At 40.9% G+C, this 12,925-nt stretch overlaps 1 protein-coding gene across 1 annotated transcript in view; it reads left to right on the top strand.

Annotated features, from left to right (window-relative positions):
* Positions 1–12,925, top strand: part of TMEM131 (transmembrane protein 131) — a 489,982-nt gene that overhangs the window by 375,859 nt on the left and 101,198 nt on the right. Inside the window, exons 20-24 of the mRNA XM_030201383.1 lie at positions 713–865; positions 960–1,035; positions 1,146–1,260; positions 8,671–8,809; positions 11,586–11,695. Of these exons, the coding sequence (XP_030057243.1) occupies positions 713–865; positions 960–1,035; positions 1,146–1,260; positions 8,671–8,809; positions 11,586–11,695 (593 nt within the window). The remainder of the gene's footprint in view (positions 1–712; positions 866–959; positions 1,036–1,145; positions 1,261–8,670; positions 8,810–11,585; positions 11,696–12,925) is intronic.

The raw sequence follows: 12,925 nt of genomic DNA, 5'->3' as shown, positions 1-12,925 counted from the left end.
GGGGGATTCTCTTTCTCCAGTTACCAGCTCTCCTCTCTTCCTTTTCCCCTCAGGTGGGGTATAAAGTGGTTAATAGCTAAACAGGACCCAGCCCATAACCACCTGCACCTGTGGACCTCCCAGGGCTCTCCCCGGTCCTAGCGACCTCCACCTATTCTCCTAGCGCCCTCTAATGGCCTACCCCGGACATCCCTGGACATTTTTAGGGGAACAGCGCCATCTAGTGGCCTGCCCCGACTAGGACAGCCTCATACTTATCACAACTAGTAGTTGCTTAATTCTGCAAATGTTTTCCTCAAAATTCCTTACCATTTTTCTACTTCTAGATATGAAAGGGAAAAACTCTGCACATTATTAAACATAGCAAAGAAAATGCAGCAAAATGTGTTTGTGTATAAAGTACTTACATAAAATACCAAATTGCACGATTTATTAGCTCTTGGTGCTGTTAGTGTCTGCAATCTAGTTGAGCGACACACCCTAATATTATGGAAAAGAGCAGCTTGAAACCCTGCCCTACTTGTTGGAATAAATATTTCTTCATGGAATTTTAAAAATCTAGTCTCAGAACTCACAAATTCAGATGTCATTGTAGGCTCTTACCATTTCAGTCAGATATAGATGTTCGTGCTCAGAGGTCTAAACTATTTCAGTATGTGCTGTAAATGAATCATATAATATACATGTATGTTTTGTTTTGTTTTTCCTTCAGGGGAAAATAGTTCATCATAGTTTAAACATTATGAGTTCCTTCTCACAGAAGGTAAAAATACAGCATATACGTTCGCTCTCAGAAGACATACGGTTTTATTACAAACGCTTAAGGAGCAATAAAGAAGACTTGGAGCCTGGGAAGAAATCAAAAGTATGACAAATTTTACTATATTGGAATATATTTTAAAATGTCATGTTCCTATTTTACCTTTTTAAAAAAAAAATTATTCTATTTGTCTTTATAGATAGCAAATATATACTTTGATGCTGCTTTACAATGTGGAGATCATTGCTATGCTGGTCTTCCATTTTTATCCAAATGTAAGTATAATTTACTATGACTGAGGAAATCTAAAATTTTCTAATTTATTTTTTATTACCATTCTTAGTTATGCAAATATTGTAGTTGTACTAAAATTGTTTCCTTGCAGATGAGCCCAAGATGCAGCATAGTTTAACAATGCAAGAAGATGCATGGGACTCTGATTGGGATTTGCATGAGAACCTTTTCAGAAAGTGGACTGAAGTCAGAGAAATTTCTGAACTGTAAGTGTATAGTGTACTGTTTATAAATGCTTGACTCGTACTGTACAGTACTAGAGATGCTTGTGCTTTTGTACTTTATGCTTACCATACCTATTTATCTGCAGCTTCATTATAGGTAAGTAGCACTTTCCCTTGACTGCTAGACAGTATTGCAAAGAGTGGCACCAGTATGGAGTAGCTTTCTGAGCTCACATTTAGATCCAGAGATTCTGAGCATTTTTTGGCATTCATGTGCATTGCCACCACTGCACTCAAAGTACCTCAGTTTTTCTTTACACTCAGACCTAATATGAAAGTAGCTCTTTCTCACTATTGTATGTTTTTCACACATTTTTGCCATATCTTCTTTTTTTTTTTTTCATATCATGTCCTCGTTATTTTTTTTCTTAAATAGATTTTTTTTTGTTTTTAAATCTGGTTTTACAAATGCCCAGCCTTTGACAGGAAAATGGGAGCTGTTCAGCAGACATAAGGTGTTGTGTTCTCTGCCTCAGCCCTACCCATGATATAGAGAAATGTAGCAGGATGTCACCAAGGAGTGGAATGTACAAAATGAGAGTTCCTGCCGTCCCATATAGACATTGTAGGAATAAAGCCCTCCTCTCCAATTAAATCTATAGTGAGATTCTTAACCCTATCTGGAACAAACTGAACACCTAGACCCTGTAACTTTCATAGACCAGATAACAAGACCATGATATAAAAAAAAAAAAATGACAAACATGGGAAAAATGGAGAGACTGCACAGTCTGACCTCTTGTACATACAGCTTGTGATGTATTGGTACTTCCACTGGAAATTCAGCTTCTGCCATGACAGCCAGGCATCTCTCTTATCTGAGTGCCATCAGCTTACATGAAGACCTCCATATCATGTTGATGGATGTTTCATGTACCAAATGCTCTATATTAAGAAGTGAAAGAAGCAACAAATTCTCAGAGGACAAGCAAGACGCCTTATTCTCTCATCTGGATGACATCATCTGATGAACTCCAATGTTGATGCTGACTAGCGGGTAATATAGAACCTTCTAGCAGCGTCCCACAGCACATGTGCGGGTCCTCCAGTCTTGTTTTTTTCCGTGGAGCTGAGAGGACACGTTTGTGGTTCTATCTCTTCACGCTGTTCTGTTCTTGTAAGTGCCTTCCCATGTGGGTTTATTTTTCTTCATTTTGTAAGTTTTCTTTATTTTTGGGTGTGGCTGCCTGGTTTAGGCTGCAGCCCCAACCTCAATAAACGAGCCCCTTATTTGGGAGTTCAAGATTGAGGAGTTTAATTTGGCCGCGATTCTTTTTTCAATGTCAGAGAAAGACCCCCTGTGGTTTCAAGAGGTGCACCCAATGTAATCAGGTGATTTCTCTCACAGACCTGCACTGCTGGTGGATCAGGTGTCTTGGGCTAGATCATGACCCTTCTGATTGTGATCTCTGTTTGAAAATGCAGGTGAGAACTCAGTGGGTGCAACAGGCTCAAAGGGAGTACCTTTTTGGTTATTCAAAGGCTGAAACATCGGCACAAGTGGCATCAACCTCCATGGCTGCTCAGACTTCATCGTCAACTGGGAGCGCACCGGCTTGGATGCCACCTGTCTCGATATCGGGCACTAATAGCAGGCCCTGGGACCGGTCAGCATTGGACCTGACACAGAGGATGCGCACGGGTTTGGTGGTGTCCTCGTTGTTACCAGGGAATCGGAGCTCTAAGAATGGAGGGAGGGTGAAGCCCAATAAGCGTAAGCACTGGTCTTCCTCGACGCATAGTACTGAGAGCACCGGGACATTAGATCCTCCTATTCCAGAGAAGCACTGGCGCCTGGAGGAAGAGGAGTCAGTGTCACCGAGTAGGCATGGTCTCCACCACCAGTTCGGCACCGATGCCTTCTCAGGCTGCCTCTTCCCTGGCTCTCATGCCTATGCCCTCCTTTTGATGAGTGGTTTTGGAGCATGCTCAGAGAGGTGCTGGCACTACTTGGGCATCGAGGGCGCTTGCACCACTAGTGGAACAGCCCCAGGCCCTATCTGAGGCTCCTTAAGTGCTGGTGCCCAGATCTTTGACTCCAGTGCTTTGCAGGGTGTCAACGCCTGGATGTGTAGTACTGCTCTCAACATTGGGAGAGGAAGCTTCCTCGGAGTCTGAGAGTAGGGGCTGTACCTCAGGGCTCTTCTGGGTGTGGACCTCGCTCCATTAGGCTGAGGTTTGTGCAGACTCCTTTAGCTGCCTCTGAATATGCGCAAGAGTCTGATTGGAATTGCTCTTGGGAATCAGTCGAGGAACCACATTTACTTTTTGGAGGAGTCATATACCATCCGATCCCTCTCCCCCTCAAGAGAGATGGAAATCTCCACAAGGCTCTCTTTCACTGGTTTTGTGAGGGAGATGGCTGCAGCTGTCCCATTTAAGTTGGAGATGGAGGAGGAGGCTAGGGCAGAGATGTTGGATGCACTGGGCTATATAAGTCTCCCCCTAAGGAAGGTGTCACTGTGCCATTGCACCCTATCTGTAAGGACTCGCTGTTGAAGAACTTGGAATCTCCCCTCACAGCGCAGATCGCACCCAAGGAGGTGGATATGCAATGTTATATCTAGAAGGTTCCCAGATTTGAGAGGCTTCAGCTGTCGCACTACTCCACGGAGGTCAAATCCGCTTCAAACAGGCCAAGAGTTCTCAGTCTCATACCTTCGTGTCCCTGGGATGAGAGGCCCAGGACCTTAGATTTATTTGAGAAAGAGAGACTTTTCAGACCTCAGTGCTTGTTGCCTGCATCTAGCTCTACATGAGCCTTTACTTGTCTTTATTGAATAGTACACCGAGTCTGGAGGACTCTTTCTGTTCAGAGCAGGGCTTCGCCAGCTACCCAACAAACGGAGTGCAGGCATTATCTAGCCAGGGGCGCTTATTATACTTTTGATCTGTCATCCAGGTTCTCTGGAATGGGTGTCTCCTGACTGCGTTTTCCATTCCTTTCCTGTTAATACCTAACATTCTATTTGCTTTCTTAGCCGCAGCAGCACACTGAGCAGAAGATTTCAACGTATCATCGACGACACCTAGATCCCTTTCTTGGTCCGTGACTCCTAACATGGAACCTTGCATGACATAGCTATAATTCGGGTTCCTCTTTCCCACATGCATTTGTCAGTTATGAACATAAAGTTACATTTACCCAAGAAATGTACATTTATGTTCACAACTGGCGCCAGTTATAGAATTGCCCTTTTAGTCTCCACTCTAGGACTATCAGTCTATTCAGGATATATTAATTGCTGCAAGACTTCATCTTTTAAGTGGAAAAGATTTTCCATATGTTTCACAAATGACCATGATACTATTAGGTGTTCACTTGACATTTTATTTATTTATTTTTAAATGTTGGTTCTACACTGTTATACAACTCTAGACAGACCACAACACTGCATATATAATCAATATATTAAAAAAAAAAAAATGAACTGAATCAGCTCAAAAAAACAATGAAAAAACAGCTCATATCAGCATCTCATTGAACACATCTCTAAATAGTAGCATGATTGTATATCCTATGTGGTTAGGGTTTCTCTTTGACTTTGTAATGTGCTTTGCACCATGAGGTTAAAAGTGGAATAAAAATCACTGAATAGAATAGAATTTAAAGAAAACTTTCCAGAGAGTCTAACTTGAATTGCCAACGATAAATTAGTCTTTGTCCTAATACCAAGATATTTTAAACTCATAGCAATTGAAATTTTCAACAAGTCTATAGAAAAGATTTCTGGAACCAAAGGAGAGACCTTACCAAGCAGAAATCTGTGATTTGGAGATATTTAGCTTAAAGCAATTAGCACTCATTCAAGCCTTCACAGATTGAGGACAAATAATAAAAAATTAAAGACATTTTTCAGCAAATTCCATGATAGGAAAGACAAATTGCAGGTCATCTTCATTAAGTCTAAATTGAACATCTAGACATCGGAGGGTCTGACAAATGGGCCTCATATGAATGTGATGCTGCAACTCTCGTACTGATTTTATGTGTGTTGTCCCTGTTGAGTTACCCACTTGTATATCTTGACTGAGTTCTGCTTGTCAAAAGGAAAAATATTGGTTCTTACCTGTAACAGGTGTTAACTGAATACAGCAGAACTGATCAAGCCAATTTTCCCTCCAAGGACTGAATTGACATGAGCAAACATTTTCTTTGCACTGTTAACATTACTCTGTGAGCACTTCTTACAGATACAAATACAGACATGTACACATCCGCATACATATATGCACATGCATAAACAGTCACAGGTTAAAAAGAATTCCACGAGCTACTACTACTATTTAACATTTCTATAGCGCTACAAGGCATACGCTCTGCATGCTTTCCCTGTTTGTTTGCCTGTAGTTTAGCTATATATTTATAGCTACTCTGAATTTTACTCGGCTGCTTGATGTTTAGCACAGCTTAAAGGGAACATTGTTTCTTGATATGAGCATCAATTAAAAAAAAAAAAAAGACAGTAGAGACACTTTCGAGAGCAGAGGACTACTCCTTCACTCTACCGGCCACCACCACCACCACCACCCCCAGTATCTCTGGTACTGATGGTATTATGCACATTGTATACACTCCAGAGAATTATGTACCAAAAACTAAATAATTCACACAAAAATACAATATATTAAGCAGAATTGTATTTGCAGAATTTCAGAAGTATATGCAGGTACTTTAACACTTGGCTCCCAGTCGGCCCTAACTCCCCAGTCTAGCATCTTCCTGTTGGCCATCTGAATAGTGATGTTAACAGCACTGTAACAGAAATCCTGAGGTTACTGGCACCCATAAAATGATTTACCTATCGATATTTTTGGTAGGTTGCCAAATGGCTGCGAGGGTTCCGCTCTGCAGCCTTCAATTTACTGCTTAGTTAGCAAACATGTTTGGACTACGTATTATCTGTACCCAATTGTTAGAGCAGCAGGCTGAGAACCAGGGAAGTCAGGGTTCAAATCCCACTGCTTCTCCTTGAGATCTTGAACAAGTTGTGTAACCCTCTACTGCCTCAGGTACAAAACATACATTATAAGCCCTCCAGAGACAGGAAAATACCCACTGTACCTGAATTTAACTTGCCTGAAGTACTACTGACAAAGATGTAATTTAAATCCAAAATCCAGTACCAGGCATATCCTATATAATAAAACTCACCCTCAACGTTCTGAGGACACTGACGTCACTGTCAGGTCCTCCGGGCACTTCCTTCCGGTTCGAAGCCTTCGTGGTGGTGAAGCCACCGAAAACACTGTGTTTGGGCTCCGCCCTCGCATCAAACGTGATTACGTCGAGGGCGGAGCAATGGCGTCAGTGGCTTCACAACAAACGACGCAGCAGATTGAAGGTGGCGTGCCGAGGTCCGCGACAATGGCGGCCAGTGCCATCAGAACGCCGAAAGGGGTGAGGAGGGAGGGAGGGAGTGGGGGGAGGTTCGGAAGGAAACCGTGCTAGCGCCCGTTTCATTAACGCAAGAAAAGGGCGTTCACTAGTTGTGAAATAAACACTACAAATGTCAGGACCTACAGAACAATTCTGCCATACCATAATAGCAGAGGTCACACTACCTAGGAAAGCAGCACCATGAACATTGTGGTGGGCACTAGAACATCAGTATACCTATTGGAAAACTTTCACATGCAGAACATAGACCCTCACCCAGTATAGAATAAGTAACCACAAACTAAAACTAGAAACACAGTGCTGTTGTCGAGTCTTTTATGAATAAACTCTGTGTCTGATATTCCTCGTCTCCCTCATGGTTTTTGGAAGTATCTTGATGGTCATACTACTTCCTTGTCTGTATGGACTTTTAAGAAATTATCCAACCCTCTTATAAACCTTTCTAAGTTAACTGCATTTACTGTGTTCTCTGGCAATGAATTCCAGCATTTAATTACACGTTGAATGAAGAAATATTTTCTCCCATTTGTTTTAAATTTACTACTTAGTAGCTTCATTGTGTGCTCCCTAGTCCTTGTATTTCTGGAAAGAGTAAACACCCGGTCCACTCTACTCAGTATTTTATAGACCTCTATCATATCTCACTTCAGTTGTCTTTTCTCCAAGCTGAAGAGCCCTAGCCTCTTTAGCCTTTCCTCGTAGGGAAGTGGTCTCACCCCTTTATTATTTTTGTCACCCTTCTCTGTAGCTTTTCTGATTTTGCTATATCTATTTTGAGATGATGTGACCAGAATTGCACACCATATTCAAGGTGCATAGTGATACAAAGGCATTATAATAATCTCAGTTTTGTTTTCCATTCCTTTCCTTTATTAGCCGCCACTGCACACTGAGCAGAGGGTTTCAAAGTATCATCAATGATGACAAATCTTTCTTTCATACCCTTTCCATCCAACAAATGCTCTCTGCCCTCTTTCTCTCCTATCCCTTCCATCTGTCATCTCCCCTCTCTCTTCCCCTTCCATCACTGTCTCCCTCATGTCTATCTCTCCCCCATTCCATACAGTGTCCCCTCTCTCACCCTTTCCAATCAACACCTCACCTTTCTCTCCCCCCCCCCTCCAGTCAGTATCTCCGTCCTCCCTCTGTATCTCACAGCTCCATCCCAGACACCCCAGTCACTCCTTCTGCTTCTCCAAACCAGCAGCAGCAACAAGAGCATATTCACTCACGAAGTCAGTCTTTCTGTATGCACAACTGCCGGCTCTGCCCTAGAAGAAGAAAGTGACGTCAGAGGGGGCAAGACCAGCAGCTGTGTGTAATAGAGGCTGTGGCCCCATGAATGAATTATGTTCTTTTGTCGCTGCTGGTTTGAAGCAGAAGGGAAATGGGAAGGTCTCGCTGCTTTTGCTGTGCAGCAGCTTGAAAAGAGGAGAAGGGCCATGCAGCTTAGAGGGAACAGTGAGTTTGAAATAGTTGTGAGGACATTTCTACATATTCCCCTATTTGTATGCAGGTTGTATTTCTGAGAAGGTCACAGATTCCCTCTGTCCGTGACCACTCTCCTTGTTACTTTAACCTGGTTCTGAATTTTACTAAGTGGTCATTTGTACCTTGGTGCAGATAGGCAACTACTATCTCCAGCACCAGGATCGTCTGCATGAGATTTTTAATTTCAAAACTCTGGTCAAAGATTCATATCAGTTAGTTACTTTCAGGATTGAGTGTTATCTTTAAATCATTATTACTTCATATATTTTAAAAGCATTTAGCATTACATACATCATAGCAGTTGATTAAAAATGAATTGTCAAAGCTAGCATATAATGCGTGAGTTAATTTTGTTTGACAATATATCCCGTCATGTGAAAGACAGAGATTAGTGATAAAAGCTTTCTTAACACATGTCTAGTACTAGAAAATATCATGTTAGGCAATTAGTTCTGCACATTTTTTATTCTAATACAGTTGTTCTTATGTATTTTTCCTAGTCTCAATGCTAAATTTGAGGTAGACACTGACCTCCAGAAGGATGTGATAGCTGAAATTACAGCAGAGTTGGCCTGGCCTTCCATACTCATATCTCCACGTCACTTGAATTTCCCACTTACAAATGTAAACAGTTCATCTGTAAGTGCTTTGGTTCTTACAAAACTTCTATTGTCATGTTCCACTGTAAAGCATTGTTGCATCAAAATTCTAGGGCCTGAAAATTTGGCCAGACTTTGTTTTGGTATCAAATTAGGATCTGAAGTTAGATTATATAGATAAGGAAAGATGTTTGCATCTTGATTTAAAAAAAAAAATGATGCTGCAGAGTAAATGTCAGTGAAATCTTAAGTTGGAATTTCATTTGTCTCATGTCCTGTATGTCTATATTTTGTTACCAAGTATGTAAATTTTGTGCAATCCACTTTTGAAATTAAATAAGTTTTTTTTTTTCATATTCCACTTTAAACCATATACTGCCTTTCTGTGGTAAAACTAAAATAATTTATATATTACATGCAGGTACTAGTGGGCTCACAATCTTTGTAACTGGGGCTATGGAGGTATAAGTGACTTTGGCTAGGGTCCCAAGGAGCTGCAAACCTGGTTCTCCCAGTTCTCATCCCACTGCACTAACAGGCTACTTCCCCACTCCTATACTTACCCATGAAAGTGCCAGCAGCACACTTAAGTACTATTCTGTAACAGCACACACAAGTGGCATAGCATGTAAACTTGCAAAGCCTCGAAGGCTTTTGTTTGTATGAGTAGGGTAAGTAATGCTGGAATATTAGTATAGCTAAATAAGGTCTCATTTGGTGTATAAGTTACAGTTTTTGATCACTTCTGTTCTGGGTTGGTATTGGTGTGAACAAATAAAAAGAGTGACAATGTAAGGGGTTTTGGGAAATAGGATATAGAGTATGACATAATGCTGATATTATTTAAAAGATTTTTAAAAAATAGATGTTTAAGAAACTGACAGGATAAAGTTTCTCAAGAATGGATGGAAATATTTGTATAGTTCGTATGATAAGAGAAAAGTAGACTACAAGTCAAAAATAAGATCATTTGAAATAGTCTGCCATTGAAATTGATGGTGGCAGCTTCTGTTGAAGTATTTAAAAATAGACTTCTTGTATCAGCGTTAATTAAATTAATGTACCTCAAATTTGTGAGCTAAAGAATCAGCAGTGAATTTATAGAACACATGGAAGAAGGCTGACCATAATGGGCTAATTTGCTTTGCAGTTCAAAACTCTATTACTGTGTTAACTAGATGTTCCCTTTCTTAGAGTGCAGTAGGTTTGAGCATGGGATTATTGGGCAAAATAATTCCTGTCATCATTCCCATTAAACATGGTCATCTCCATAGTGGATTTGGTTTTGTTTTGATATTTGAGAGTAGCATTGAAGAGGTGATGAATGAACATGGAAAACTGAGTAACATGATTTCTGAACCAGAGTTCATATCGTGTTTGAAATATCATGTAGTCCTGTAAGACTACCCTTTTTTTTGCTGTCGCTTGTTTTAAGGGTAACCAGAAATTGAGACTAGACGCTGTTATGTTTGAAGTGATTGTTCAGTGATAGTGACTTTGATTCCCACTATCATCTAGGCCAGACTTGTCCAACCTTTTTTCTTTTATTTTTTTTAAATAGGGAGCCAACTTTTATACTTTGTAGCATTTAGAGGTCCAAGACATGCATGTGTTTGTCAAGTGTGCACAAGCACACTCATTCTGTCTCCCATGTGCTCCCCCCTCCCCCACTTTCACCTAATCTCTTATGTACCCCCTCTCCTGCCTTCATCCAGTCTCTTTCCCCTTGCCTGGCTTCATCTGCAGATTCTTATCGCAGGATCCCTGCTTCCCTGCCACAACAGGTCTAGCCACATGGCATGATGGCGCCAGAAGCTCAGGTTGGTCTCATGTTTTCAAGCCTTGCGACAAGGAGGCAGAGATCCTACAGTAAGAATCTGTGTTTCACCACAGTTGCCAAGCTTCTACAGGCCAAGGTTATATGAGCCTTGCAGAGCAAAAGCAGCCGATGTCCACTTTTTGCATTATTTCAGCCATGTACCAATTTATAGCCTCTGTGGCCTAAGGACTTTGTTTTGGCTTGAATTCAGCATAGTCCACTTTTGCTCAGAGTGGTTTCTGATATTTCCACTTATTTTGGTCAGAACAAAAGTAGGCCAAGCCCCTAATTTCTGTAATTTTGAACGTGTTCAGGAAAACTGTTGCTATCTTGATGAATCCATCTAATAGCATCTATGTTGCTTATGATAACCAGATTACTCTGTGCACTCTATTTCACAAGAAATAGACTGGAGGAGTAGCCTAGTGGTTAGAGCACCAGTCCTGTGTTATCAATCGGTCTTCCACCCTGACCCACTTAGGATTTTGATGCAAGATCACCCTGGGCTTTATGAAAAGCTTGACATATTCGCTTGGGTGGTCCAGTTACTCCAGTTCCTTCGTTATGACAGAGTGGACCACTACATGGAGTAGTGGCCTAGTGGTTAGAGCACCAGTCTTGACATCCAGAGGTGGCTGGTTCAAATCCCACTGCTGCTCCTTGTGATCTTGGGCAAGTCACAACCGTCCATTGCCTCAGGTGCAAAATTAGATTGTGAGCCCTCCAGGGACAGAGAAATGCCCAGTGTACTTGAATGTAACTCAACTTGAGCTACTACTGAAAAAGACATGCATGAAATCCAAATAAATAAAATTTTGTATTTCCTCAGGCTTGTATATTGAGCAAACCCATAGAGGCATATTTTCAAAGCACTTAGCCTTCCAAAGTTCCATAGGTTTCTATGGAACTTTGGAAGGCTAAGTGCTTTGAAAATATGCCTCATTGTGCACTGAAATGTTCTTGGTAATATAAAGAAAAAAATGTTTTTGTGTTTTAGGAGGAAGAGATTTTTTTAGAAAACCCTGCAGATGGTTCTGTCTATGTTCAGCTTTTTCCTTTATCTCTATTCTCCAACCCTTCAGTGTTGGCTGACAAATTAATAGCAAGGTAAGCTGTGTTTGAGTAATTCCGCTTTGCAGAGTGGCAGCAGGTTTGTCAAGTTAAAAGAAAGTGATGCACATTCCCATTTACTTGTTTCTGCTTTTCTGTAACTATTCCATGTAGTGTACAACAACTAATATGATTTCACAGAACATCTTACAAATTGTCTTAACTGTAAAACCCATCAGCACACATCCAATCTAGAATATTCATAGTAAACCTTCTACCTAACAATCTCCAACATCTCTCTTAAATGCACAGCAAAACAAGGATGTTTTCAGCTCTCTTAAACATGAGAAAAAAAAAATCAGCCCCCACTCCCCCTCATAACTCTAGAGCAAGAGCATTCCACAATTGAAGTGGCCTAATGGAAAAACCTTTGTCTATATGCTTTCTTCATATTTTTTAGAATCCATAAACAGTTTAATAGGTAGAAGCAAAAGTTATGTGGTATCTCTTGAATGACCAGGCAAGGGAACATAAATTCTTCTGGGTCAGCAGATATTTTTAACAAAATAACCATTAGGCTACTCCACTCATTCCATAATTTGGGTGCCACACCATTAAAAATACATAGTTGAGACTTCAGCAACCTAATATCATGGGGACCTAAAATTACTAATGTTGCAGCTTATTCTGATGACAGTGTCTAAGAGGAAACATATCTAGATAATTTAAATACTGCAACCAAGAGGTATAGGAGCCTGCTGTTTGGGTGTTGAGGATCCTTAATATTAAGCAAGCCCCTTCACTCGGTCCAGGGAGGGGTATTTTGTTTGGCACCCCTAATTATTGAAAAGTTGATTCCTTTGTCAATATACAGCCAGTGCAAAGCATACAGCAGTAATGCAACCCTATCCCGTATCCTGCTATGAGTAGCAATTTTGGCTGCTTGTACTACTGTTCAAAAATGTTAGGGTCCAAAGGACGTCACATCCTGGTGCACCAGGCTAAGCAGGAGCCACACTCACCACACAACTGCTGCCACCTGGGTCTCCGTAGAAAGCAACAAATCCAAAGTTACCCCCAAACTGCAAACCATCTTCTTAAGAGGGACTTTCTTAATGGTCCAAGACAAAATATTATCTAGAATGCCCACATTACTAAGACATAGTCTTGCCCAGAATCAGAAGTTACTAGTCTGTAACACAATTATAAGAGCCTTAAGCACCTCTCCAACTTATCCATTACCTGCTCAACAGAGTAGTTAGGAAAAAAAATCTGATATATTTCATT

The sequence above is a fragment of the Microcaecilia unicolor genome, chromosome 4 (assembly GCF_901765095.1).
Source record: "Microcaecilia unicolor chromosome 4, aMicUni1.1, whole genome shotgun sequence".
Classification (NCBI taxonomy): Eukaryota; Metazoa; Chordata; class Amphibia; order Gymnophiona; family Siphonopidae; genus Microcaecilia; species Microcaecilia unicolor.
Note: the sequence above shows the minus strand (reverse complement) of the source record. Positions and strands in the feature narration are given on the sequence as shown.